Consider the following 27,442-nt stretch of genomic DNA (forward strand, 5'->3'; position numbering starts at 1 on the left):
CAATAAATCTGTTATTCCTCTTTAAATTTTCGTTACAGATGTTTTATGTACAAGTAGAAAAATATGAATAAAATAATTTCTCAAATTTCAATTACCTCTTTCTCGACTAGACTGTTCCATATTTTGCTGTTTACTTTTTTCTTAAATACGTGGCTGTAATTGATGATTAGATATCTTATCTTTACTTAGAAGTATAGGAACATTAGAAATTCCTTTTTTTGCATCGGCTTCAGTCGATGCGACTTCAGTCCGGTAGTTGGCTATAAAGTTTTTATGAAATTCCAGGCAGTACATGCTTTTTTAAAATTAAGTGCGAGTATTTTATAAGTAGGCTGTTTCATGTAACATTAATAACAAAACAAATAGCGGATTGAATTTCCAACAAATTTTGTATCTTTCTGGTTTAGCTGTAAAACTCCTCACGCTAGTTCAAAGAAAATGTTTATTTGTCTATTAAAAAAAAGAATTAAAAAGAAACAGTTGTTAATAATGTGCGTAATAAGCAAAACTGTAAACTGATCAGAAGGGAGAAATTATGATTTAAATGTCTCGTGGTTCATGAGGAGCGGGAAGTCGTTGCCATGATGGCTCGACGCCCCAAATTTCACGAGCGTATTCAGCGATTGTACGATCCGATGAAAATTTCCCCGAAGAAGCTATGTTATGAATTGCCATTTCTACCCATTTATTTTGGTCCTGAAACAAACAAAAAAATAACAACAATGTAACGAAGAAATGTAAGAAAGGATAAATGGTATTTCAGCTTTCAGAGAAAAATTTAACAACATACTTTAATTATTTTGATCTTAATTTTGTAATAAATATGAACGCGTACCTGGTACACTTTACTGACGTGATCTTGCATTTTAATATAACTTTCGTAATCAGCAAACAGATAAAATCTATCCCAATTTAATAGAACATTAGTGATATCTTTAAATTCATCTGGATTATTAGGACTAAAGAAGCCGCCCTGGATTTGATCAACACATTGCTTCAATTCTGGAATCCTATTGTAGTAATCATAAGCATTGTAGCCTTTCCTCTTCAACTGTTCCACTTCGTCGACGGTCATGCCGAAAATGAATATATTTTCTGAACCCATTTCTTCGGCCATTTCCACATTAGCACCATCCAACGTGCCGATCGTCAAGGCCCCGTTTAACTACATCAATTTCAAAATAAAATTCTTTGATATAAGTTATGTTGTGTAATAAGTTAGCTTCCTGCTTTTGCACTATCGTGTACATTTGTTATTTGAAGTCGAATTATTTTGATTGAAATAACAATTAAAATAATAGACGTCAATTGATTTAGGTGAACATAAAATTGGGATCAAGCTAGTTGTATTCAGCTAACATGACTAAATTGAATAAGGTATTAGAGCGTGGAGTGTTATCTTTCCAATTACTTACCATAAACTTCATATTGCCTGTACCCGAGGCCTCCGTGCCGGCAGTAGATATTTGTTCGCTAAGATCTGCCGCAGGAATAATTTTCTCTGCTAACGTGACTCGATAATTCTCTAAGAAAATAAATTTCAACTTGTCACCGACAATAGGGTCGTTATTTATGACGTTTCCTACACTGCAAATCAGCTTGATAATTTTTTTGGCCAGATGGTAACCGGGAGCAGCCTTTCCTCCAATCATCACGGTTCGCGGAACGAACGGTGCGTTTGGATCTTTTTTAATTCTATTGTATAACGTGATTACGTGTAGACAATTCAACAATTGCCTCTTGTACTCGTGTATTCGCTTCACCTGTTTCATGGCACCGTACATTAGTAAGATTAAATACATATAACATAAATACATTTAACTTAACTTGATATAATTACTTGTATATCGAAGATGGAGGCAGGGTTCACTTTAACGCCATAGTCTGCCTCGAGTGTTTGAGTTAGTCGCATTTTATTTTCTTGTTTGACTTTCATAACGCTGCGTTGGAAGACTGTATCTTTGGCCCATTGCTTTAATTGAGCGAGCTGCTCTAGATGCACAGTCCAATCACTACCAATTTTCTAAAGAGTAATGCATAACACATTAATGTTGAAATCAATATCCCAATTTATCAATACAGTACCAGTTTTCTAAAGAATAGTGAATAACGTATTGAAATGGATATTCCAATTGAGAGAAAATTATTTAATAACGAAACTTACTTCTTCAATGATGTCAGAAAGATTGGGGTTGCACAGGAGAAGCCACCTTCTTGGTGTGATACCGTTGGTTTTATTCTGGAACTTTTCAGGCGTCATTTCATAGAAGTCTTTAAATCTAAAATAGAATAAAATTAAATAAAAAAATATTCCAACACAAAAGATACTCTATCATGCATTAAAAATGATTTGTTGCACCTACACGTCTTTTTTTAGAATATCTGAATGTAATGCTGCAACACCGTTGATAGCGTGACTACCAACGATTGAGAGATGAGCCATGTTGACCCTCTTCTCACCCTCTTCTTCGATTAAGGACATACGACGAAGACGATCCATGTCTCCTGGGTATTTAGCAGAGACTTTTTGTAAATGAAGGAAATTAATATGATAAATAATCTGCAAATGTCTTGGAAGAATGTTTTCCAGCAAACTTGTTGGCCATCTTTCCAAGGCCTCTGGAAGAACTGTGTGATTGGTGTAAGCGCAAGTTTTCACTGTGATGTCCCAAGCCTTCTCCCAAGGAAGCCCTTCAACGTCGATAAGAATTCTCATAAGTTCAGGAATGGCCAAGGATGGATGGGTATCGTTCAGCTGAATGGCGACTTTGTCAGGGAACAGATCAAAATCTGTTCTATGATGCTCCCGTGAACCAAATTTGCTGGATTTATATCTATGGAACAAAAGATTGCTCTTATGAGATCTCCTGATGTATCATTGTGCTTATCCAGCGATAATCACATGTTAGACGTTTTCGGTATTAAGTATAGCACACTACGTGACTAGACTACTCAAGCATACGATTTATTACCTACGCTCTTTTCACTGACTTTCTCTTATACCCTGATTTGCATTAGAGTTAATTATATTCGATGGCGTAAAAATCAGAAACATCATACAATGTGTCGTCGTTAATGCAGATTTATGATTTTATGAATAAGATGAAAATACGAAATAACCTGCGTATAATATCTTGGAGTGTAGCAGCTACCATGAAGTATTCTTGTTTCAATCGTAATTCTTTGCCCTCGAAGAAATTATCATTGGGATACAGTACCCTAGAAATGTTTTCTGCTAAGTTCCGATCGATCACAGCTTGTATATAGTCACCATCGTTGACTAAAAAACAAATATTTTGTTTCTTATCAATGTAACTTAATTGATCGTGCGTGAAATACAGTTTAAAAAATGAGCTTACAGAATTTTAAGTTAAACTCTACAGGCGATTTAGCAGACCATAATCTAAGAGTATTAACAACGTTATTCTTGTAACCAGGAATTGGGTTGTCATACGGCATCGCAAACACAACCTGACAAAAAGAAACATATTAAAATTATTTTGATTATATTTTGCATACTTCGAAATATCATATCTACATAAACATCCAGACCTATTAATAACTTGATCATTCTATGATACTCGTTTAATTTATACCAACCTGTGTGTTTATCCACTTCTTTCCTTCAGGAGTATCGATCACCTGCCCATAGAAATTTACTGGAAGCATGAATTCTGGCCTAGCCTTCTCCCATGGGTTTCCATACCGTAACCAGTCATCTGGCTCCTCTGTCTGTTCTCCATTTCTGATTTTCTGCGCGAATATACCATATTCGTATCGAATACCATATCCATATGCAGCCAAACCAAGAGTAGCCATACTATCCAGGAAACAGGCTGCCAGCCTTCCCAAACCTCCGTTTCCTAGACCAGCATCCTCCTCAAGTTCTTCAAGTTCTTCAATGTCTAAACCCATCTACGATATAAAATTCAAGTTTATTTCACATTTTATGCGTGTTATCATTCGTTTATTTTTGTTTGAAGATTTTATCTGAAACAAACCTGATACATCGCCTCATCGCAAGCACCTTGGATGCCCAAATTAATCATGGTATTCTGGAGGGCCCTGCCCATGTAGTATTCCAGGGATAAGTAGTACACTCTCTAAGAAACAGAATACAAAAACAATATCAAGATGTTATTTACGAAACTATTTAACATATATCTTGCATTACACGGCGATTAGACTGACAAATAAAAATAAATCGAGCCATCGCATAGTTTTGAAACGAGAGATGAATGAAAGACGACGCTCAATTGAAATTGATATTTATTGCGGTCAGCAACGACTACTTTGAAATTTCTTTCCATTTATTTATAGACGATTTGAAACACCTCTAAAATATACGACATCTCTTTTCTTCTTTTACGTCTAGTAAAAAATTATGGAAAATAATAATCGATCGTAATGACTAATAAAATTGACCCTTTATTATATCCATTTTATTATATTTCTTAATATTTTTATGCTTTTTATTTAAAAATAAAAAGTGAAAAAATATTCTTCAACTATGTATATACACGAGAGTTGAAATATATATATATGACCTATTTTAAAACTGAACAAAAGACAAATAATTTAGTTAGTATGGTACCTCAAAATGTTTACAAAATATAATAGGACCGCGTCCAAAACTTCCGGTAGAGATTCTATTAAACGTGACTCGGTTTTCAACAGTTACGTCACATAATTCGTACTGTTCAAGCAATTACCGTAATTAAGTGTCATAAAGTTCTCTTTCGGAACTTCGTACCAAAGGGAATACTATTTCTGACGCCTGTACATTAAAAATTTGTATTTTTCCTATTTGTTTTTTATTTTATATGCGGACTATCTATAGTAACACACGGAACTGTACTATAAATATTTTATTCCTGTCCGCCCACTGTTTCAAGTTTATGGGTGCGGATCAGTTCCTATATATTTCTCTCTCTTCTTTCCGTGATCTTCTTCCTCATTGCCTTTAATCCTATCAAATTTTCTTCCATTTTAGCCCTCCCTTTTCCCTTACTCGACATTGCCCGAGGTTTATATCTTTTTCCCTTTAGGGTGTCCTGTGTGTAAGTATAAGGGTCTTCTTCGAATAAACTTCATAAAATGCCTAACCCTCCTAAAGATTCGTATCATAATATTCTTATCTTTCCATCTCCCCTTTTTCTACCGTTTTCCAAATCTATCTTTGTCTCCTCCCTCCCCTAGACTTTCTTCTCTTTGTTTATAGAGCTATCTAAATAAATCAGAAACACAAAGTTATTCGAAAAAGTATTTTGGAGACAATTTACGTTCTGATATAAAAGTGCTTGCTATAGTGCTTGATATAAAATGCTTACTAAACAAGTATTTCATAAAATTTGATTAACTCCTTGATTGGGTTAATGTTTGAAAGGTTTTGATTGACATAATTTTGGTCCGCGAATTGACTCGCGCAAATTCCCAAACAACTATTAATAATTCATGGATGTAATTGGAATAGTTTCAAAAGGAATATTTCTTATCGTCGTCTTGACATTGCTTATAAAAGAATGAAAACTGTTTGGCTCGAAACCTCAGGGTGAAACGTTCGTAAGGCCAAGCAAAAATAGACACTGCAACATGTTGCATCTCCTATTTATTTTTAAGTAATACGCGAACGTATGTGCACTGACCATTCCATTAACACTTGTCGCAGAAATCTCACTAGAGATAATATTTTGTTCGGAAATCCTATTGCTTAAAGTATTGAATCCTAATACTTTGTAATAGATTGCATTTTTATAGCAGATGAATAATAATAATAAATATTTTCAATCACAAATAACTGCTTAATAATAATTTAATGATGAGCGTTCATTGATAAATACTATCGTTCGCTAAATTATTCATCGGGATAATTACAATTACGAGACAAAATCATCCTTTTATTCTGAAATTACCAATCAGCAGGAAGTCGTTTACTGTCGAGACAATGTAAGCGTGCGTTTCTTCGTTCTTAAAAGAAGAGTCATGAAATTCCAGATTATTGAACTTATTTATTATGTAATGTTATTAAGATCGGCAGTAACAAATATTACAGAAACGTGTGCAAAGTCTAATTCGAAAACATTAATGTTACATCTGTAGCACATTGTACACTCTATTTAATAGTAAAATTAATTTTACGTTATAGACGAATAAATAAATATAATGACCAAAAATACTCGGCAATAAGTATACCTACCTTAATAAATACATAATAATAAGTATATCTACGTACTGGAATTATACTTACCGGCAATCGTTAAATGAGAATAAATGGTTCAAAATTTATTATTAATTATTACAATTATAATCCGCATGCATTACAGTATTACGTAAATTATAAATTAGTACTTGAAAAATTGTTACGTGATTGATAGGCAATAGTTGTGGACATACTTTTGGATCCTTCTCGTAATAGTACTGTTGAGTACGTATCCATCTAGAGACCAAGTTGTCCTTGACGCTGTATGCCAAGGCGAAGAAGTAATCCCTGGTTGTAGCCACATTACGATCTTTCACAAGAGTGTAATGAAGGTGTCTATTGAAAGTCTTTTTAAAATTGGCGACATTCTCGACGTCAACGATTCCGCGCACAGAGATCTGTTTCCTCTTCTCATGATCCGCGTCTGAGGCTGACATCTCTCTCCGTTTATTTCTTTCTTGTCTCTACGACGTGACAACTATCGATGGGAAGCTATTTCCTTTATGTCGTCTTGTATTGTTTCAATTCTGTTGCACCAGAACAATTTCGTGATCAAACACGCCAAGTTTAATTCAAGTTATTCTCGTTCCTAAAAATTCAACTTTCTTCCTTTTTCTTCGTCGACGATTCTTCTTAACAAACTCGTATTCCGTGTGATATCTGCACGTCGGATGGAGTCTTTTAAGGTGTTCACTCGCAGGCTGCGGTACGGTGTGACCGTGGTGTTAGATTTCTGTTGCCGATTTCGAATATCGTCGGGCACAATGACCGGTTTTTACGATACATGCACGAATGCCGGTGCTATGACGAGTCTACACGCGTACGCTACCCAGAGTCGAATAACAAGCAATCTCCAACAATCTTCGCGACGGTCACCTTGTATGAAGGTCGCGCAGGCGCGTTAGACAATTTACGTCACGTGATCAGTGACAGTAATACCGACGGAGTTGCGAAAATTTAAATACGTTTCCCCGCCATCTATGATAATATTTCAGCATCAGATTGCTTTTGTAGAGTATTATAATTACACAATGATACTCAAATGAATCAATATATTGTGCCTCAACAGCACACTTTTAAATATCTTATGTAATGAAATAATAAAGTGCTGTTGTATTAGGGAATACAATTGAAGTCAATTTGGTCCGAATATCTTGAAAGAAAAGGGGCAAGGAAACGATCTTCGTAATTAAGTGTTTTATTTAATATAATTTATTTATAAATTAATCGTGCGGATGCAGATGCAATAATGAAAACGTCAATAAGCGATACGCGTATTACAATTTGCAATCTGAAAAAGACTCTTCCTCCATCTCTATCCCAACTCCTCGCATATCCTTTCCATCGTAGTCGTCTCATTTGCGGACGTTATATTTTGAAGTAAAGGCTGACGGTGGTACCCGGTAAAATTTCATCGATACTCTGTTAAATCATTGCGAACGGACCCTTGATATCTCGATATACAGATCAACGACGCGACAGGATTTAAAAAAGCTCGATCAGATCACAGGTACCAGCATCGATTTACTTGGACCGATATTATAATAAAAACTCGCAATTCAGCCAACAACTTTCCATCGCAATGTTTAACCATATAGTTACATTTAATAATATGATAGCGATAATTGTATTATTCGAAGAAAAAATCTTCGAAAACGCCGAAGAAAAAACAGACGGCGCTACTTTTTACTTTCACGTACTCGCATACATACACACGTGCTCGTTTGTCATTTTCACTGTTTGGTTTTTCCTTTAAGAATTATTAATGAGTGATGATACAGAAATCGATTGATATGCGGACCCACTAACGATTTCTAAAACAACTCATTTTTTAAGTCACGAGTAGTGCTAGATTCGTACCACTATTAGAAAATATGATTTTACGTTTTAAAGTCGCAAAAAGAGAGTTGATCATTGAAGTTACGTACGTACTTCTAAAAGAAATAAATAAATTGATATGAAGGTATTACTAAAAAAAAAAGTAACAAATACCAAAAAAATTATTATGGATAAAACTGTTGATAAATCTTAACTATATGTATAAAACAGATTGTTATGTCAACAAAAATTTCAATTGGCTAATTGTGTAAGCTTGTACAAATCGAAAAATTATAAAAAAATCGATAAGCGTAACGAAATTTATACTCTTCTAAAGGATTTTCAATCACACGTGCATATAAACTACGAAACGTTTTACAATTGCTTACCAATCAACACTAGAAGTTGTATTTCTAAACAAATCACTTTAAAGTAACAAAAGTTGTTTTATTCTTTAAGTATAATAAATTTCTAAGCTTTATACACAAATTAATCAGTTCTGAATATTCTCAATACAATTTAATTAAAAATTGTTTATAAGTTTCTATGTTAAATTTAATAAAATCTTGAAATCTTAAATATATTAGAAATTAATCGTTCTTCGATAAAATGATTAATTGAACCTACTTAAACAGGACACCTGCTCATATTAATATACTGTCATTTAGAAAATAATTTAAGATAAATGTGTGCAACATTCGCAATTCTATTAACAATCGACAACAAACTTCTCCACTCCTCTTCCTTAACACTTTTACCCTCTCTTTCTTACACGCACACATACATATACAGCATTCACACTTCTAATATGAAACAAATTTCCTCAAGGTAATCGATAATGCACGAAATAAATAATGTTTACCTTTAAAGATCTTGTATGTGCAACAAAAATAAAAACTTCTTACAAAAGCCGCTTCAAAGGGAAAAGTGATCTAAAGTAATATTTCTTTTTTTACTCAAGAAAAAAAAACAGAACGTATATTTACACAGTTGAAAGAAAATAGATGCGTAATTTTGTTGATAAAAATCTAGAAAAGTTAGCTAAAATCGTACCTGAGAAAAAGAAACAGATATCTCACAGAACTCTGTGCTTATAGTGGATTTTAGTTTAGCTTCTTCCAACGAAATTACCTAAATTCTTGAAAACAATTTCGCAATTCCGCTAAAAAAGTATTTTCGTGAAATTAAACACATATTAATCTTTCGTTTCTCAGTAAAATTTTTCGCATTTCACTGACAAGATTACCTTTGGCTGGAAATAGGAAATTGGTTTCAAACGTCCAGGTATTTTTCTTAAAAGAAGCTGATTAAAAACTCATTATGAATACAAAGTTCTGCGGAGCCTGTGTTATTTCTTCTCAGACGTGGTTTTCATGGGACCGCATATCATTTTATGTCTGAAATAAGATCCGTTCAGGACTGGTGTGGGAAAGATAAGAGACACACGCATTGCACCGATCATGGTTTTTACATAGAGTACACCAAATGACTCTATTCGCCTCACGTGTCGCAACGAATTAACATAATCGCTAAATGTTACTTCTTTCCGTTTATTTCGATTAACAGAGACATCGCTTAAATTTCTTTTGTCCCCGCGTGGTGGTATATTCTTACATTCTATTCTTCCTTCTTCGGTTCTTTTTTACCAAACGGTATCGCAGCTTTCACCCTAAAACAATAATTAAAATATATACAATTTTGAAGAAGCTAAATGTGTTTGCTTAAAACGAGTGTAATCGTTGGTTTTTTATTTCTAATGGTATCGATGATAAAATATGTTTATCTAATATTGTTGATAAGTTATGCGAACATAAAGCATGTAAAAGAGTAGAATTATTCTCAATTTTGCCTTGCATGTTGGACCAATTCAAGATATGATTTTAATGGTCTCTATGCTGTGATGGACACCTATTATCAATACAATAATTGCCAGTTACATCAAGGGGAATGTCTAACGGCAACCATTCTCGATGTTCATCGCAAAACTGCATTAATCCTACGTTATATCTGTACTTATATATCACACTTCCTAAAAATTAGTAATATGTTAGTGTTTCTACTTTTTAATTTTTCTCTGTTGTCATCTACTTTCATCTACGGGATTTATTTCATTATTTTATCTATCATTTAATATACTTAATATTCCTCATTTAATATATTTAATAATTATCAAGTACTTCGTATAATAAAATTTATTTTTAGGCACAAGCTTATATTGTTCATTTGATGCAACCAATGGTGTTACTATTGCTGTTACCACTTCTATCTGCCTAAACTGACGAACTCATTCTCTGCGTCACGTATAACCAAGGGTTAATATTTTATGTAACAACTGGCTGATTACAGAGGGGACGTATGCTACTTTCAAAGTAGGATGGCTCGTAGTGTAACGCCACAGTTAGATTACAATATTGTGCAATGTTTATGAGAGAAGTATGAATAACAGTACAGTTGCGCAATTCTATTCAAAATGATTCGTTTAATTTTCATAGAATAGAATATTTAAGATGTTTAAAATATTTAAAATATTTTATTTAGGGTATGGAATAAAACTAGTATCTTAGAGTTTTAGTATCTAAATGCTATTTTCTACTCGAAGGCATGAAATATTAAGGTTTTATTATTTTCTCGATCAATCGCACTTACTTAGTAGTGAGCTCGTTGATCTTGCTTTGAACCAGGGCTAGATTCTGGTCAATTTGTGCCTTGTTTGTCTCGTAAACCTTTGGCAACGTAAACAAGGCGACTACACCTGCAAGAAGATTAATCAAATCGAATATATTCCTTGAAATTCTTGTTCGTGTCTTATAGCCAGCTAATTCGTATATCGAGAGGATTCTGACGTTGCTGAATGAGAACAATGACCTCATTATACATTTTGGTGACGGCGAAAACACCGTTAGATCACGAATTTAGTCTCTTGACGCTGAATACTTCGTTGAGATGTCAGTCCTATTAATATTTCTAGACGTGTATATAGGTACAACTATTTCCTGTCTGCAAATATAAATGTAGACTAAGAGTACTTTGATTGAACATTTTTAATGAGGGGGCCATTGAAGGGCTTTTTGGAAAAACTGTTGTTGAATGTTTTAAACTACCAACAACAAAAGCATGATAAAAACAGTTTGTTAATAAATTATTGGACAATAATAGTCTAATTGACAATGGCAGTTTTGGCAAAACGTTGCAGCTTGAACGTAAAATCTGTAGTCTAGATATTGAAGATTACTATAGAAGTTTGCAATTAATGGTCATTTACCAATTATAATTAGAGTCATTCCATTGAACCAAGAACCAACATAGGTGAGGCACCAAAGAAGGACACCAAATTTCAGAGAGTCGACGAAGTCCTCGACAAGGAAGAGCCTACGAAGTTCACTGACCGCTGCATTTAAATGCGCAACGGCCACATCTGCAACTTCGTGTACCTTTTCTGCGGGCAGCGTCAAGTCCATCTCCAAAATATTTCTGAAATTACAGGAAAATATTTATTTCTATAGGGCTACGCGAATCCTGCTTCTAGAATTTATGTTCATTTTAAATCTTAAGTCTAAAGACTTAACTGCTGTCAACAAAAAACAGACTATTGTAATACAATTCACATAGAGAGTAATGTTCTAGAGTAGAAGATTTCATTTTTCTTACACTTAACCAGTGAACAGAGTACACTTACTGGAAGGGATGCCCATCGGAAGTCTTCTGAATAGCCTGAAGGACCGTATTGTGGATCCTGAAGGCGATGGTACCAGTGAGAATGAGTAGAGACAAGTAAGCAAGTACGCTTATCAGGCTGAAATAGGCCAACGAGAGGAGCACGCCGAGTATGCATCCGAACACGGCTCCTGATTTCTTTGGGTCACGCCAATAGATCAGAGCTGCCACTAAAACAAGAAACACATCGACGTTAGAATGGTCGACTTCTAAATTATCAACGATTCCATTTTGGATATTGGTTGCTATTGGTAGCTCACGGCATATACGAACATCTATAAAATAATAATAAATAAAATTACATTTCAGTATCCACAATCATTTATCAGGAGATACACATCGGACATGGTATATACGCAGGGTAGCCTTTGCAGATATCCACCAACTTAAAAGCACGCATAATCATTTCCTAAATAAAATCATTAAATGTTGAGACAAGTTCCTAAACGCTACTCAAGACCATTTTACCGTGATATCTTTACCGAAATTCACCATCATCACAGAGACCCTAATGATATTACATTTCTTCTTAACTTTCCGAGGTTTGTGCTCGATGCAGACTAAAAGAGACCCGCCGATTTCGATATTCTTTCACGACCACGTGCTCCCGAACCATATGTTAACTCAAGTACCTAAAAATCGATGGCGTCTACGGAGAAGTGGAAGACTCACCTGAACCCCTTTCAGGAAGATCCACGACAGACGCCCTTAAATTATCTCTTCGTACCATCGTCGACAAACGGAAAGGAAGCTATGTTAGAAATGGTCGTAAGCGAGGTACGCTAAAGAAGAATTGCTACCTCGTCTCGCGGTTTCGTTCGCACATGGAGCTCTCTGTACACGTCTGGCGATATTACGGTGATACGTGAGCACGAGAATGGGACAAGGGGGAGAGGGAAACCGGGACGGTGAACTGGAATGAAAGAAAAGGAAGGAAAGGGAACCGGTGGAACAGTCGGGGTAACAAAATAGACAGACCGTTCGAAAGTGGAAGAGGAAAAGTGATGCATTTTTAGAAATCTTGATCGATATCGAGTGTCGTTGGCAATTATGCCATTCCGATATTAAAATTTTGTTCTAAGGTTTATGCTTATTAGTATTCGAACTAACATTTAGAGGTGATTTAACTAATAGCAAATAATTAGAAATGTATTTATACTACGGATCTATAAATAGAAATGTACTTATGCTATCAACCTACACCTACGTTACAATGGATACATTTAGAGTACGAATGACTAATAAAGCCGTATAGATAAATTTTCCAATTATTTCAAACGTAATAATCGAACTAAAATTCATTGTATGATCGCATTATATAGTTATCGGACTAAGTGTCTCTGTAATCGAGGTAATTCCATCCTAATTAATCATTCGAGGAACGGTGATTAATGGCAGTGGCTGATGGTGGACAACCTTGGAGACGCCCTAATAATAGAGCCAGTGGATCCTCGAATTTTGCATCGGCTTTGTCTCTAATCCAAAAAGGATGCTCTATTAAACTGTTTCCAAGGCCTCCTCAACGTCGCGTAATTCTGCCAAACGAATTTATGCCATCTGTCCCAATTCCTGATCAGTACCGAATTCTGTTCTCAGCGACCAAAAAATTGCACCAACAATTCCAAATCCCCTAATATTCTGTAACAATCTAACTAAATAGCAAACGTTAAACCGTGACCAATTTTTAATTGCAAATGACATATATAGTACTTTACTATTTCAGATAACATTCGAGGCTTATATTTAAAACATATTTAGCGGAATTGTATTTTTAACGACAATTTCAAGGTTGCTTAATCACGATAGACAGAATACAATGAAAATGCATCGGACACGTGTCGTTGTTTTACCGCTTCTTTCGCGAAGCCGACATCTTCAAGGCGATCAGTTGCGAGGTAACTATAATCGATGCGTAATATACAACTACGAGGCTCTCTATGGAAAACGGTATGATATATTGAGCCAGAGAAATATGTATTCAAGTTGAGCTGGCTGTGTTACTGGACACGAGCAGAATCTTAAAATTTTTGTATGTATTCTGAACACTTACGTACCCTGCTACGTTTTAATAAACCTAACGTTCTGATTAACCGACTCGGATCTTCTATTATAATAGCAAGAGTGAATTCATAAAATTTTATTCTTTTCTTTGGACACGTTCTAACACAGACAAAGTGGTTACAAAAAATATTCGTACAGGTCTATGTTTATTAACAAGACACTTGGACGTTATGTTTTTACAGACTTAAATGGTCGCATGGAAGCGATTAACCGGATCACAAATTGTAAAGTAAATGGAATAATGTGCCTACATATTTTGTAACCATTGTGTACCAATTAAAAATATTATTTGAAAAATATTCCTTTCCTTAAATAACCCCTAATACAGCGCGTTTTAAAAACCATAAACGCAACACGTAGATATTTGAATTCATATACATAAGTAATTGTTTGCGTCTTTCAGACGCAACGAACTGTTAAAAAGGTTCAATCAGAGACGCAGTTGGAGCTCATCTAAACGTGGACACAGTTAGCCACAGTGACAAAGAGGGAGAGAGAGAGAAAGAGAGAGAGAGAGAGAGAACACGTCTCACGTAAGTGTCACGTGTCGAAAGAAAAAGACGGAGTGGAACGGTCGGGCGCGGTTTGGTGGCGGAAAATCAATAACTTGTCTGCCCGGTAGTACGACGCCCGGCGTCGTAGCGTCGGCCGTTGCCTCGATGCCCCTTACTATTCCCAGAAATACACCTGCCGTACGGATATTCTACCCTTAACGAATTCACCCCTCATTCGTTTCGTACCCTTCGTAAGAAAATTATACGCAGCCGTACCCAACTCAAAATTACGACCCTTCCTTTACGGTCTCACCGCACGTGAAGTTTACTTAATCGTGTACAAGACGAAACTGCTCGCCGCGTTACAAGTTGGTTACATTTTCCTCCATTCAATTTTGTAAATTCACGTACGACAAAGAATTTTCTTATAGGGCAACGTGAAGTGATTTGCGACTTTTTCTTAAAGAAAATACTTTCTCTATTGTTTAAAATTTTGTTGAGAAGTGAACAATATTGTTTGGGATAATATGCGATAACTTTTAATTTTTTTCTTCAGAAAATGAAGTCTTCGTTTTTAGTCTCTCATAGAGACGGTTATATTACAAGGCCATTTTTTGAGATTAGTCTTTAGTAATGCGAGAGTAATTTAGGATGACTCGAATAACTGGAATGATGTATGACTTTTCTTTTAAAAAGGAAAATGGGGATATTCGTTTTCAGCTCTCAGTGAGGCTGTCGCATTGCGACAGTATAGTGGGTAGTAGCTTCAAGCATGAAGAGTTTCTCGAATCCGCGATCGATTCTCTCTCCCTCTCTCTCATGAGATGATATTTGACAAAGAATTTGATTCTTCTGGCGAGTTGGACCACGTCCAAGTGCTAAAAGTAACACTGTTTCAAAGAAAATAGTACAATGTCCCGATATTCCTGAGCAACCGTAGATAATCTTTCAATTATCAGCAAGTAGCCTCTCTGATTCATTCACCTTTATTGCAAACAAATCTTTGAAGCACAATTGCCTTGTTTATTCTAAATTGGTCTCCAATTCGACATAGCATTAAAATATCTTTTTCAAAAACTTCTACGGAAGAAACGATCCTTATTTTTCCAACTATGTTCAGCCAAATACATAAGTCATTTTCCCCACTTGTTTTATTTTGCTTTCACTTTTTTATCAGAGCATCTCTCTAGCTTGGTATTAACTATTTCAAACTTCCTATTAACTACCAACTACGAAACGTAAAACCGCAAGAAATATCTATTCTTTTAGACTATCTTAAAACCAGATTATCTACTACTATTATCCATTTCTTTCGTGAATGATCTATCGATAATAAATATCTTCTACATTCTTTATAATATGCTTTCCTTATTACCCATCAATTTATTCAATTATTAGAATAAATATCTGAATCTTTTTAAATTACGACATATACAGTTAAACCCTAAACCCGGTCCTCTAGCTGGCTAACAAAAATCATTAGGATTTCCAAAAAACCTCCCACCATCGCAGCAGTACGTAACCTCTGACGTAACGGCGCGTCTGCGCGGCTTCATTCTGAAACTGGCAGCCTGTCAACCCATCCGTCGGCGACTAAAAGCGAACCTACCGAAACGAATCGACTCAGAAACCTCAGAACCCTTTGCTCTTCTACTCACGTTCTTCCCTCGTGATGGCCATGGTTACCGTTCGCTGGCTACGCTTGCACTTCCGCTTCCCACCCCCTAAGGAACAATTCGTGGTGCACGCCAACGATGAGCGAAAGAAGCCGCCGGGCGGTTGCAGGCGGGCAACGACTCGAGTGACCAGGAGAAACGAAGAAACGCGGCACACACTCCCTGGTGGAGATAGACTGCGGACTCGCGGTCGGGAAGACCGAGTGTTCCCTACGAGAGATTCCTGGCAGAGGACCAGCAGCCTCGAACCCGGCTGGATACTATATTTAAACCCCGACTACGGCCGCCAATCGTCTCCGTCTTTCTTGGATTTTGACGGCGACACGGACCCGTTCGAACGTGATCGTGGTTCCGATGAGCAAAATGAACGAGAGGGATGATTGCTTCGCCTCTAAGAAAAGAATCAAGGGGCTCGTTCTTGATGGTTCCCTTTGGTCGATTGGTTATATTGGAATGTTGTCGATGGATGGATGGATGGATGGATGGAGTAGATCGGGTGACGTTGGAGGCATGACCCGCTGTACTGGTTGCTTGACCCAGACCTAAATTGAGAGCAGAATGAGAGATGATTTACAATGAAAATTATTAAGAGATTTCATTTTGGTCATAATAGAACTTTCAATTAAAATTGAGCGAATAACGTATTATGAATGATTGGACGTTCGTGCACTTGCTTTTTAGAATATTTAATAGGTTCACCATGCATACCTCGGATCTGAGAGTCAATCATGTGTGTAGTTTTATGCGAGTCATTGGGATGTGTAATAATTCATTGTTGGAGTGAGGTATAAGTGCTTGTACAATGGTCAAGATCATAGTAGAGGAGGTAATGAAAATCTCGTGAGCGTTGTTAACCTTTTGATACGATCTCCTGTAAAAGAGTTACCGTCAATTTGAAGTAATTTACCGGAAAGCAATATTCTGTGTAATTTACTGTTCATATAATGAACATGATATGTTTTGATAGCTGACTATGATAATAGTACAATATTTTATGATAATTATGTTTATTATTGGTTAATTGGACCACTTGATTGAACCACTTGAACTATAGCAGAATTATTTTACTATATCGCTAGCTGAACGGACTACACTTGAATGAATGTTTTTGAAGAGCGCTGCGTAATGGGAGCTAACTATAGAAAGTTGGAAGACAAAGTCCGCTAATTCTATTTAGCGAAATGATTAGCTAAAGTCCAAAAGAAAACCATAGAAAAGAAATACAATTTGTCATAAATAATTCGACGAATAATAAGCAACATTCAAAAATCGAATGTATACCTTGCACAACTTTCTACAACACATCAGTATTTTAGACATACATCAAGTTACAGGAAAACAGCCAATTCATTCTGGTAGCTTTATCCGCGGTCGTCAAGGAAGTTAACTGGTGGCGACGAGAAACTCTAAACTTGAAAACCGAATCCAAACTCTTAACGCAACATATAATGCAATGCTATCCTGCTTTCAGCTCAATTGTCCTAACATTTTGCTCAAACAATTATGCTAAGCAGGAAGATACTGCGTTAAATGATTGTATTAAAAGCTTAAATTCGATCCTTGAGTCCCATGTTGCTTGAGAATCGCAGAAAAGTGGGAGAGAAGCTATCTGTGGAATAATTAACATGAATAAGTTACAGAGTTTTCACAGTCCAAAGTATATGCGACATTTTAATTTTGCTTGAGGAAGACTATCAATAAAAATAAGCATACGATGACATCCGTAAAATCAGTGTTACTATTAGCAGAGTTTATGAAAATTCCTAACCAGCTCGTTGAACTTTCCAAGAATCGATATCGTTCCAGTATCATCTGGAACGAAGTTCTCCAACAATAGATACGTCTCCAACTTCCGCGATACTTTCTATGGGAGGTACTTGACCCATACACATGTACAGAGAAGTGTTCTGGTTTCGCAGTGACGAAAGAGAAGATCAATACTACTCGCACTCGAGGGAACAAAAGGGAGCCAGAATCCAAGTGGTTGCTACTCGACCGCTAATGGAATTGATTTTTCTGTAATTGCAGAAGGAACAATGTCAATCCAAATTGAACGTTGTAATTACACTGCTCAAAACTTTTGGGTCCCGTCTCATTTCGCGACAATGACTCCCAAGCGAAGGAACTTCTCAAATGAACACATAGAAAAGAACATAGAAAGCTAATTTTTAAACTTCCTCAGAAATACAATATATTAATATACTTAACGAAATCCTATTTTATCATTTTTGTTGAGGAAAGGGACGAGCAAAGATTAGATAATGACCGTAAACCTTTGAACGATAACGTATTACGTTTAAAGGTATGTATGTGATACATTGGGACATACAAGAGACAACAGTATCTTTAGAAGGTAGTTCGGTGAAAGTAGCCTATTATGCGGCTAAAGTGGTCTTCATAGTTGATCTTGCTCTTTCACAAGGCTTAGCTGGACTTTGCATCGAGCATGAGGTTTCAGAAATTGTTCGAGATCGTTTTTTTCTCATGAGACAGCAGTTCTCAAGGACCTTGTTACTAATGCAGTTTCATCGATCGATGAAGGAAAAATGACTTAATAAAATTATCTCATGTTTGATTGATATAATGGATGGCTCTTTTGCACATAAAGATAGTAGAAACAGTATGCAGAAGTGTTTAACGATGGATACGTAATCTTGCAGAGGAAATTCTGCAGTCGGTTCAAAGGTCTTTTAGAAATCATGCGTAGTGCAAATGTTCTGAATCATTTGTACGAGCTGCTTCTTGTTTGATGTGCTGTTCTGGTTGTTTTTCGTAGATATTTCTAATTGTGAGTATTATAGAAATGATAAAGCATCTATGTAATGCTTAGTAAGAAGTTTGCACAAAAGAAAATGCAACATTAAAGTCTCACAGTGAAAGTCCTTTTTTTAACAGGTATACGTTTCAGAATTTACATACTTATCTTATTCGACGCATCATATATTATGTTTTTCACATTCATACATATTTGTAATATAGACATATAACAAAGAAAATAGAAACTCCGAATGATTGCCAATGTATTTTCTTCCACTAAACTTGTCTCAACGTTGCTTATGTAAAACTTATTTTAATTTTCTCGCGTTAAAAATTCGATGGTTATAAAACAACAACGTAACATTCATTAAAACTTTCCAATGATCCATATACATTAAATTTTTCACAATTCTCTCAAACTCGAAATTAGATTTAACGCAAAGTGACAATAAAACTATCTTTTGTCTATTCCAAATGTACTTCCTATTTTTGTAGAAGTACCTTTGCAAGCTTAAAATGAGTCTTCTTGTGGCCAAGTAAATAAATTGTAGCCAGTGTTTCTTGCTTCTTATCGTTTTGCGGTTTAATTTACATACACTGGTAGCGGAAAAATAAAAATGCGAGGGTTTGTCCAAAAAAAAAAGAAAACAAAAATAAATGTTCAACGAGGAACACGAAGCACATGTATAATACTTGCTGAATACATAAATATAGAAGCAAACGGACTGACATCGACAACGAGCTTTGCTGTCTTACCTTTTGGGTTCAGTCTATCAGGATTAAACCATGCGTCTGCAAACAACAGAATCGAATTATGTTAGTTTACGTAGTCGACACAGAGCAAGGTAACTACTCTACGATGATCTGTGAGAAATGAACGAATGATGAGACAAAAAAAATCCTAATTCTACCTGACGATACATAATAACACCAACGATGATATTTCGACGACAATAATCATTACTGTGTTATCGTAGTTGTATTAATATTAATAATTATTTGTAAAAATAAATATACTTCGATTGGTTCCTTACAAATTTCGACATATCATAATTAATGAATGTAATTCATTGATATAATTAAAGGATTAGGTATAATACATCTTATGTACGTGTAGTAAGTAGTGGTAATGAAAAAAATTTTAACTAACATGCTATTTGACTAATAAAACAATCGAGTTTTTATCAATTAACAGGTGAAATACATTTATACAAGGTATTTAATTAAAAGTAGTATAAAAAGAGAGCTTCGCTAAGCACCTGTACTCCAAGTCATTCGATCTACATTTAAATGATTCGATCATTATCCAATACGCAAGTATAAGAACCGCAAGAAAAAAATATTGAAAACCACACGGTGGTATTAAGTCGATCAAGGAAAGCTGAATCTGACTTTCGTTGAGCAGTTAAAATCCTAACACGCACAAGTCCATCTGTTGAAGTCATGTTACCGTTTGATGTGTATATATACGTAAAATTGTTATTATTTGTTTAAGAAAGTAATGCATTTTATGGAAAGACTGTACAAAAAAAAGAAATCCACGTTTAAACAACAACCGATTAGCAGCATTCGGTTTAATTAACACACCGTAGAGTATTACGCAACTGTTGACCTCGACTTTTACCTCGACATCTCTGTACTTCGACCAGACGATTCATCTTGAAATTTGCACGCGTGATTAACCCTCCGTAGAAAGAACTGTTCTAGATCCGATGTAAAAAAAATGTTCTCTTTACTAACTCGTTAAAAGAAAGAAATTCAAAGGAAGGTACGAATGTTTAATTTTAATGGAATTTGAAACAATGGTACATTGATTGTACCATTCTTATTTATCCATATTTTAATAATAGTATATAATAATATTAGTACATATAGTAATAATAATATGAATAATAATACAAAAATCATTTTTTTACCTACAAATGGGAAATCTTTGATTTACACGAAAAAATTGTTTGGAATAAATTTTTATGTTTCAATCTTATCACAATTATCGCAGATATGTGTCTTCAAACACATGAAATGTCTTGAATTGTATCAATGTACTAGTACTCTATGTTACCAGTTTCTTATGTAACTTGTACGTCTGACACATTTAATTACTATCCGGATTGGTTGAAAATAACTTGGTAATTGTCTAGTAAACTGTTCCATTCTTTGAGAACTACACAGCAAGCGGATGCGATAATAAATGCGCATATCCGTGATTTTTACCCCGTCCTAATCCCTGTCTAAAAATGAATATTTCAGGAATATAACTTGATTAAGATACGGCCACGCCTATTTACGTTTCAATGAATCTGTTGACGATCTTTATAAAGCTGAAATAATTACGCCTCTTGATTATTAATGCTATTTTTTCATCGTTGTGACTTTTCAGAAAATATGAAAAGCAAACTCAAGCATATGACGACGTAAAATTTTCCAATACAAAAAATTCAAAGATAACCTTAAGATATACTCTATCTTCAAGTATATGATAATTTTTCAAAATTCTTCATGACTTACACAATCAAATTTACTTTAATTCTGAATACGAAAATTGATTTAGTAATTTTCTTTCCCACGCGCCATCCATCCAACATGGCGACATACTAACAAAAGTGGGATTTTTATTTGCAAACGTACAGTTGTTATTATTTTTGCTTTCGTCACGAACGATACGCCGATTCGATTATTATATACTTTCTATTTTATTACCAGAAATTGTTGTTTGCAATGTGGAGAATGTAACATATTTATAAAAACCGATAGTCGACGATCAATAACCCACTTACAAATCGCGTTTCTGCTGCGCATGTCAGACAGTCGATGCACCCAGAACTATGTAATTATCTATTTTCCTACTTCTTTTTTCCCAGTTCTTTTTATACATTTCAGTTTAGTTTCTGTAAAGAGTGGAATGCAGTATTTAAACGCTCTTTACTGTCAAATAACAATAAATTCGTGGCAAGGATAGCTCTCTTTTTATCTACATTAAAAGTAACCCAACTTTCTCCATAACTTTTTTTTCTTACATTTATTCACTCGTTAGATACTTTCTGAACATAATAAAATTTGCAGAAAGGAGAATTATTTGTTATCTCAGTGTACACTCTATAAGGCAATTAATTTTTAAAGGAACCAGTAAATTAAAATATACCTACAAAAAAGTATAATGTATATTTGTTATCAGAGGAGCATTAAAATTTATATCTGAATGCATATATGTGAAAATAATCGATACTTGTGACTGCTTTACTAATGAAAAACAAGTTATTAATAAACTATGCTGTAATTTCTGTAGCAATCAATAATTTCATAAAAAGAACACGGAACTTTTACTATGTATCGTGATAAATCAGCTTTTAAGGTGATATTAAGATTGTCTCTACAACGTTTTTTCGCAAAACCTTACACTTTTACTAACAAATAATTAATTACTAAGCATTATTATCCTGAGAATTTGCTGATCTCTACAGATTGCGGTGCTAATTTTCTCTATACTTAAGCAGTCATTATAACTCTTTAAAGTAAGAGATAACTCATATTTTTTCTTATGTCTCGAATTAAAGTAATTATATTATCGTTATCGCGTTATTTGATACACGGTAAACTTAGGATTTTTTCAAAATAATTTAAAGGTATCCTACATTATGCAATAATGTACAATTCTTATAACCGGCACCTACGCACTTATGTGCTTTATACAACACAAATACAAAAGAATTTGAATTTTAGTCATACGAAAAAGCTACTGTGACTAGTACGCGCCCTACTGATTACAAATTGCACTTCGTTACTATTCAGAAAATCTATTCCTTCGATTTACGAAGTCCTCGAGAAAGTTCTTAAGGTAGCCGGGAATTGCGTAGCTAAACATAAAAACACTCTACTTGACCCTTCGCTTTTGAAATGTCGACCAATAAATAAGTCGTTGTTCGCACCTCGTTAATAGATCCCGTTTACAGGGAATCATGGTCAATCTATGTTAAATATCGACAATGAAAAATTTGTTACGAATAAGTTTTATAATTGTTCATTACGTGTCAGAAGTATAGCTTCCGTTCAGTTCGCCTATCGTGCCCGTTTGTATGATTGTGAATTTTGTTTATGCCCACATTCAGCTAATAAATAAAAATCTTATTAATGGTTGCGAAAAAATCGGAGGTGCTACCCGTTAACAATTATATACATATGTACTATTTGAAACCGCAGCGGATAGCCTGTTCCACATTATTCCCAGACACCTTCTACTCTGTTTTCTGTGTCGCATGGGATGTGCAAAAAATAGTAGAAAATGAACATGAACAAATGAACAATAAATATATATAAATGTATACATGGATCAAGTATATTCCAGAAGCAAGAATTGCCATTGGCTAGAGCGGAACATGTTTCTTTGCAAACCGCATCAGCATCTTCTTTTTCCTTTCCGGGAGACATAGGGCATGCCGGCTCCGTTCTCATTTTCACCTAACCTTGCGTCTCAATAGAATCAAGGCCGAATCGCATTCGAACACTACGCGGATAGTCCGATCTGACAATCGCGAGAAACGCACTTTCCGAATCCTATACAATTTCCTCGTTATTTTCACTCTTTATTAAATTTCACTGAATTTTATTCGCCGCGTGAACACTTGAACTCCTTGAATTCGTTCCGTTTGTTTTCGGGTGTACGCGAAACGACCTCGAATGAGTTTATGAAAGAAAATAAATAGTTCGTGGTAATTTTTGCGTGACGACACCTAAACGACACACCACACTTCGAGGCGAGAACAGGACTGACTAGTATTATCGACCCGTGGACAGTTCCAGATATCCCCACCACTTCGACGCACCATTGCTACGCATCAGGAGCCGATAGGGATTCGAGCGAGGAGCAGATAGTTATCCTCGTGGATAAAAGATGGCGTGCTTAGCGACGGCGAAACGCAATGGATTCACGCGAGTGAGGCTAGATGGCGCAGAATTCAAGATTTGACTGTTGAAGTTCATCCAAACGCTAGATTTGAATCCGTACATCCTATTTTATAAATGTATATCAATCTGCCTTTTTATTTAAATACTACAATTATTTATATGTAATTATTTAAGCATTAATTATCTATTAATAAATACGATGCAAGAGAATTACTTTACTTCTGCAGAATAGTGCAAACATTATTATTATTACAGTTTAAATGTATCTTGTAACAGCAAAGTAATCTTTAAAAATAATAGTTTAAATTGCCCACTATCGTTAGAGAGACAGATAAATCACTAATTGATATCTCAGTATCTAAACAGTTCTTTAAAAAAATCAACTGAGCAAAAAGTATATATAAGAAAAAGAACGGTAACATTAATTAAGTTTGTAAAACATTTATGATTATTAGTAGTAACAGTTGCATAATGTAACGTTCTTCTTTTCTCGTAAGTATATGAAAGAAATTGAGAAGCAAACAACTGGATGCTACAATAGTGTAGTACGCTCGGAGATAATTCGTGAGTCAAACGAACAATTTTTTGTTCTGAAATCATGTTTAAAAATATCTGCACGAAGAACGATAAAACTACTTCAATGAAAAGATAGTTACGAAAGATAATTTTCAATCACTGACTCAATAGATAACAACCTGTATTTTCGAAACAATAAATGTTGAACATGCTAAGTCTTTCTACTATTAGTTAATTTAATTTATGATATATATAGTTTTGATGGAAGATATTTTCCCATAGACCGGATGTTCCCATTGGTTTAACCAAAAGAGGTCGTAAGGTATCCCCGCAACGGATCAATATAAAGAGAAGATACGGGTTACTTCGATTCACTGTGGAAACCATACAGGCAAAGTGCACGTATGTGTCTCCTTTTTTATGGTGCAACATGTTGTAATCCCATCAAAATGATTATTCTTCGCAAATATCCGTAAAAAATTTGTCAATGAAAATTACATAATTTTATCTAAATTGTAAAGCAAATCATTTTCTTCTCAATGACTATTCAATGCACTAATGGGCAATGTATTTATTTTACATTTCAATAAAAATTCATTAACGCTAAAAAGTTTGAATTCGTTGAAGAATAGTTATTATATTATTAAAAAGTTTTCATTTAAGATACCTAAAACAAAATAGTAAGTATATGTTAACAAAAGCAGAACACTAAAAATGTCATTCAACGCATTGTAGTTCACTAATACATTGTTCCCGAATGATACACATCTTTGCGCACCTACGTACCTGGGAATCGATAATTCGTTGCTCGACTATTGACATTTTGTACGAAACAAATTTGAAGGCGAAACAAATTATTAATGCTCGATATGATCTACCATTATTGTGCAAAAAATTATCGCGATCATAAAATAAAGAATATTATTAACCTCATAAAGTATATAAATGTATGAACACGTCTGCTTAACAAGAACTATGAATATTTAAGATACGTAGAAATTAAGGCGCAGAATCTCTGGTTACCGTTACTCAATATACAGTTGTACATACGTAACGGTATAAAGATGCCACTATCTAGAAGAACAATAACTTTTACCACATTAATGATAAAATCAAGGCCAATGATCTAAGTCTAGGCGATAAATTAATAGCAACAGTTTCACGCAAAAAATATTCCAAGCAATGAAATGTTATCAACGTTATTAAAAATTACGATTAGAGAGTACATAATTTTATTTGCGTAATATGATGAATACGCGGTATGTCATTTTTTCTAGCCTTTCATACTAATTTTTAATTATTATTTATAACCGTCAGCTATTTTTACTAAATATTCGTTTATTCTTTAAATATGCGCTAAGAATATATTCGAATGCAAAAATTGTGTTCGGAATTTTTTTACGGATCAATTTCTCATTAAGCCGGTGAGAGAGAATGTACATAAAGGCGTCTTAAAAAGGAGTATGACGTGTCTGGAATAAATAATCACATCATTACAGCTCGGAAAAGCAATGACGTTGTAGCCAAGCGGAAGCGTGGTTCACTTCGTGCTAAGATGCTAAATTAATTAACGTTTCGTACTAATCGTTTCTGCTTTCGAGACTTTGGAGGTCGTTAATGAAGACGTCTCACAAGCATAAACTATGAATAACGATTTTTTTATGGATATATGTATATGTATCGGAATGATCCGACGATTTAAATTTTAATTATCCAATAGTTGTATATCTTAAAAAATAAAATTTATGTATGATTTAATAAACAATCTACCCTAATCTGTTTGAAACAGATATGAATTTTATTAATTTAAAATGCAATGTATTGTTAAATAAATCTGATTTGAAACATAGAGCTAAATAGACTCACCGATTCCCATACTGCTGAAAATCTCTTTTGGCGCAATCTCTACTTCTTCTACTCGTTCTCTCCTCGCTTCTTGCTTTACTGGTTTGAAACTCTTCACTGGAGATGCTTCGATTTCGGATTCGAATTCCGATTCCCCAGTTTCCGGAGTACTAATACGTCCCTTTTTCTCCGTTTCAGCAAGCACATATTCACTCACACTTTCTTCTTTTTTCTCCGGCTTTGGAATCGGCTTCGGAACCGGCTCCGAAACAGGTACAGACTTTTCAATAATATTCCATGAGTCATCCAATTTTTTCTCAGCTGAAGAAACAATTTCTGGCTCGCGATCGGGAATTTTGTTTTCCTTAACCTCTTCTTTTTCTACGATTTCTTGTTTTTGTTCTTCTTTCTTATTGACTGGCTCGACCTTCATAATCTCCGATTGGTCCTCTATCTTACCTGACAATAAATCAGGTTCCGGTTCTTTCGATCTAACCTCAAAATTCACTTCCTCGGCCGGTTTTCCCTTCTCCGAGTCTAACAGTAACATTGTCGCTTTTTTGGAATCCTCTGATGCACTCGATGATTGATTCAAGGAAAAGTTAATCATATCCTGATCCATATCGAAATTACGTTTCTGAGTTTCTTCTATTTTTTCAGTATGAGCTTCAAGGTGAGTTGACTGTCCATCCTGGACATGTTCGAGATGCTCAAAGTCATCCATCGAATCGTGCTCCCTCCTGATTGGTTGCTCCTTTAACTCGGCCATCTTTGCTGCACGCGAGGAGTGTTATCCTGTCATAGAATTCAACTTTCCTTTGAGAGCACCTTTAATATCCCTTTGTTAATGTCCTTTATAATTTTCAGCTGAAACTTTTTCTTACAATTAGCTAGAGAATTTCGAAACTTTTAACAATTGGAATAGTCTTCAAAAATTTTTACTTGCAACGATAATTGTCAACGATTTACTCCGTTTTCTGTCGCGCGTGTCTGTGTCTATGTCTATGCGTGTGCGTGCATGCGTATACGATCACCCTTTTTGTACAATTCTTCACTTATACGAACAATCTCAAGTCGTAAAGTCTAAGAATTTTATTCGTTACAACTTCTTAGTTAATATTACGCAATACACAATAACTTCTTTAAACGTTAACAATAAGGTATAGATGTTCAAAATAAGAAACCGGTTTAACGTTCACTCTTCCACGGGTGGATTCGATTCTGAAGCATGTTCTCTGACAGAATATCTCACGGGGTGTGCGTAAGAGGGTTTCCGCCCCACCATTACTGTCCCACACGCCAGTGGTGTATACATATAGGGTGATAAATGATAGGAATAAAAATATTTTTAAAATTCTATACTTGTTCGTATATGCTACATATCCCTTTGATTTATCATTTTTTTAAACAAAATCGAAATCTGTAAAGTGATTGAAAAAAATTGTGAGTTGTGAGATTAT

At 34.9% G+C, this 27,442-nt stretch overlaps 2 protein-coding genes and 1 long non-coding RNA gene across 9 annotated transcripts; all 3 read right to left on the reverse strand.

Moving 5' to 3' along the window:
• Positions 1 to 129: 129 nt before the first annotated feature.
• Glyp (glycogen phosphorylase) lies at positions 130 to 7,052 on the reverse strand. Its single transcript, XM_076907283.1, has 11 exons — positions 6,394 to 7,052; positions 4,002 to 4,103; positions 3,601 to 3,915; positions 3,360 to 3,471; positions 3,121 to 3,280; positions 2,364 to 2,834; positions 2,165 to 2,279; positions 1,841 to 2,023; positions 1,416 to 1,763; positions 836 to 1,165; positions 130 to 696 (listed from the first exon to the last, which is right to left on the reverse strand). Exons 1-11 carry the CDS (start codon positions 6,634 to 6,636, stop codon positions 541 to 543), a joined length of 2,535 nt encoding a protein of 844 aa, XP_076763398.1. The 5' UTR covers positions 6,637 to 7,052; the 3' UTR covers positions 130 to 540.
• Positions 7,053 to 7,381: 329 nt separating this feature from the next.
• On the reverse strand, positions 7,382 to 27,230 carry Rtnl1 (reticulon). Of its 6 annotated transcripts, none has more exons than XM_076907254.1 (6): positions 26,004 to 27,229; positions 19,476 to 19,511; positions 11,694 to 11,901; positions 11,280 to 11,488; positions 10,664 to 10,769; positions 7,382 to 9,686 (listed from the first exon to the last, which is right to left on the reverse strand). In XM_076907254.1, the coding sequence occupies exons 1-6, from the start codon at positions 26,749 to 26,751 to the stop codon at positions 9,635 to 9,637; spliced, it is 1,359 nt and encodes a 452-aa protein (XP_076763369.1). In that variant the 5' UTR covers positions 26,752 to 27,229; the 3' UTR covers positions 7,382 to 9,634. The 6 variants fall into 6 exon arrangements, with proteins under 6 accessions (XP_076763369.1, XP_076763371.1, XP_076763370.1 ...); XM_076907256.1 differs by lacking the exon at positions 26,004 to 27,229 and adding an exon at positions 23,042 to 23,494; XM_076907255.1 differs by lacking the exon at positions 19,476 to 19,511 and having other exon boundaries at positions 26,004 to 27,230.
• Positions 16,616 to 18,095, reverse strand: LOC143430824 (uncharacterized). Of its 2 annotated transcripts, none has more exons than XR_013102652.1 (2): positions 17,731 to 18,095; positions 16,616 to 16,833 (listed from the first exon to the last, which is right to left on the reverse strand). It is a non-coding gene; the product is annotated as an uncharacterized LOC143430824 (long non-coding RNA). The 2 variants fall into 2 exon arrangements; XR_013102653.1 differs by lacking the exon at positions 17,731 to 18,095 and adding an exon at positions 17,254 to 17,549.
• Positions 27,231 to 27,442: the final 212 nt, after the last annotated feature.

The sequence above is a fragment of the Xylocopa sonorina genome, chromosome 15, assembly GCF_050948175.1.
Source record: "Xylocopa sonorina isolate GNS202 chromosome 15, iyXylSono1_principal, whole genome shotgun sequence".
NCBI classification, from domain to species: Eukaryota; Metazoa; Arthropoda; class Insecta; order Hymenoptera; family Apidae; genus Xylocopa; species Xylocopa sonorina.

What these genes read in the sequence shown, in the direction of transcription:
- Glyp (XM_076907283.1), bottom strand. Translation starts at nt 6,636, where the DNA reads ATGTCAGCCTCAGACGCGGATCATGAGAAGAGGAAACAGATCTCTGTG. An exon ending in ATTACGAGAAGGATCCAAAA is followed by an intron (nt 4,104 to 6,393) that starts GTATGTCCACAA and finishes TCTGTTTCTTAG; the next exon opens with AGAGTGTACTACTTATCCCT. An exon ending in CTCCAAGATATTATACGCAG is followed by an intron (nt 2,835 to 3,120) that starts GTTATTTCGTAT and finishes TTTGTTCCATAG; the next exon opens with ATATAAATCCAGCAAATTTG.
- Rtnl1 (XM_076907254.1), bottom strand. Translation starts at nt 26,751, where the DNA reads ATGGCCGAGTTAAAGGAGCAACCAATCAGGAGGGAGCACGATTCGATG. An exon ending in TCCGATGGGCATCCCTTCCA is followed by an intron (nt 11,489 to 11,693) that starts GTAAGTGTACTC and finishes CTGTAATTTCAG; the next exon opens with AAATATTTTGGAGATGGACT. An exon ending in ATCAACGAGCTCACTACTAA is followed by an intron (nt 9,687 to 10,663) that starts GTAAGTGCGATT and finishes TTATTGTTTTAG; the next exon opens with GGTGAAAGCTGCGATACCGT.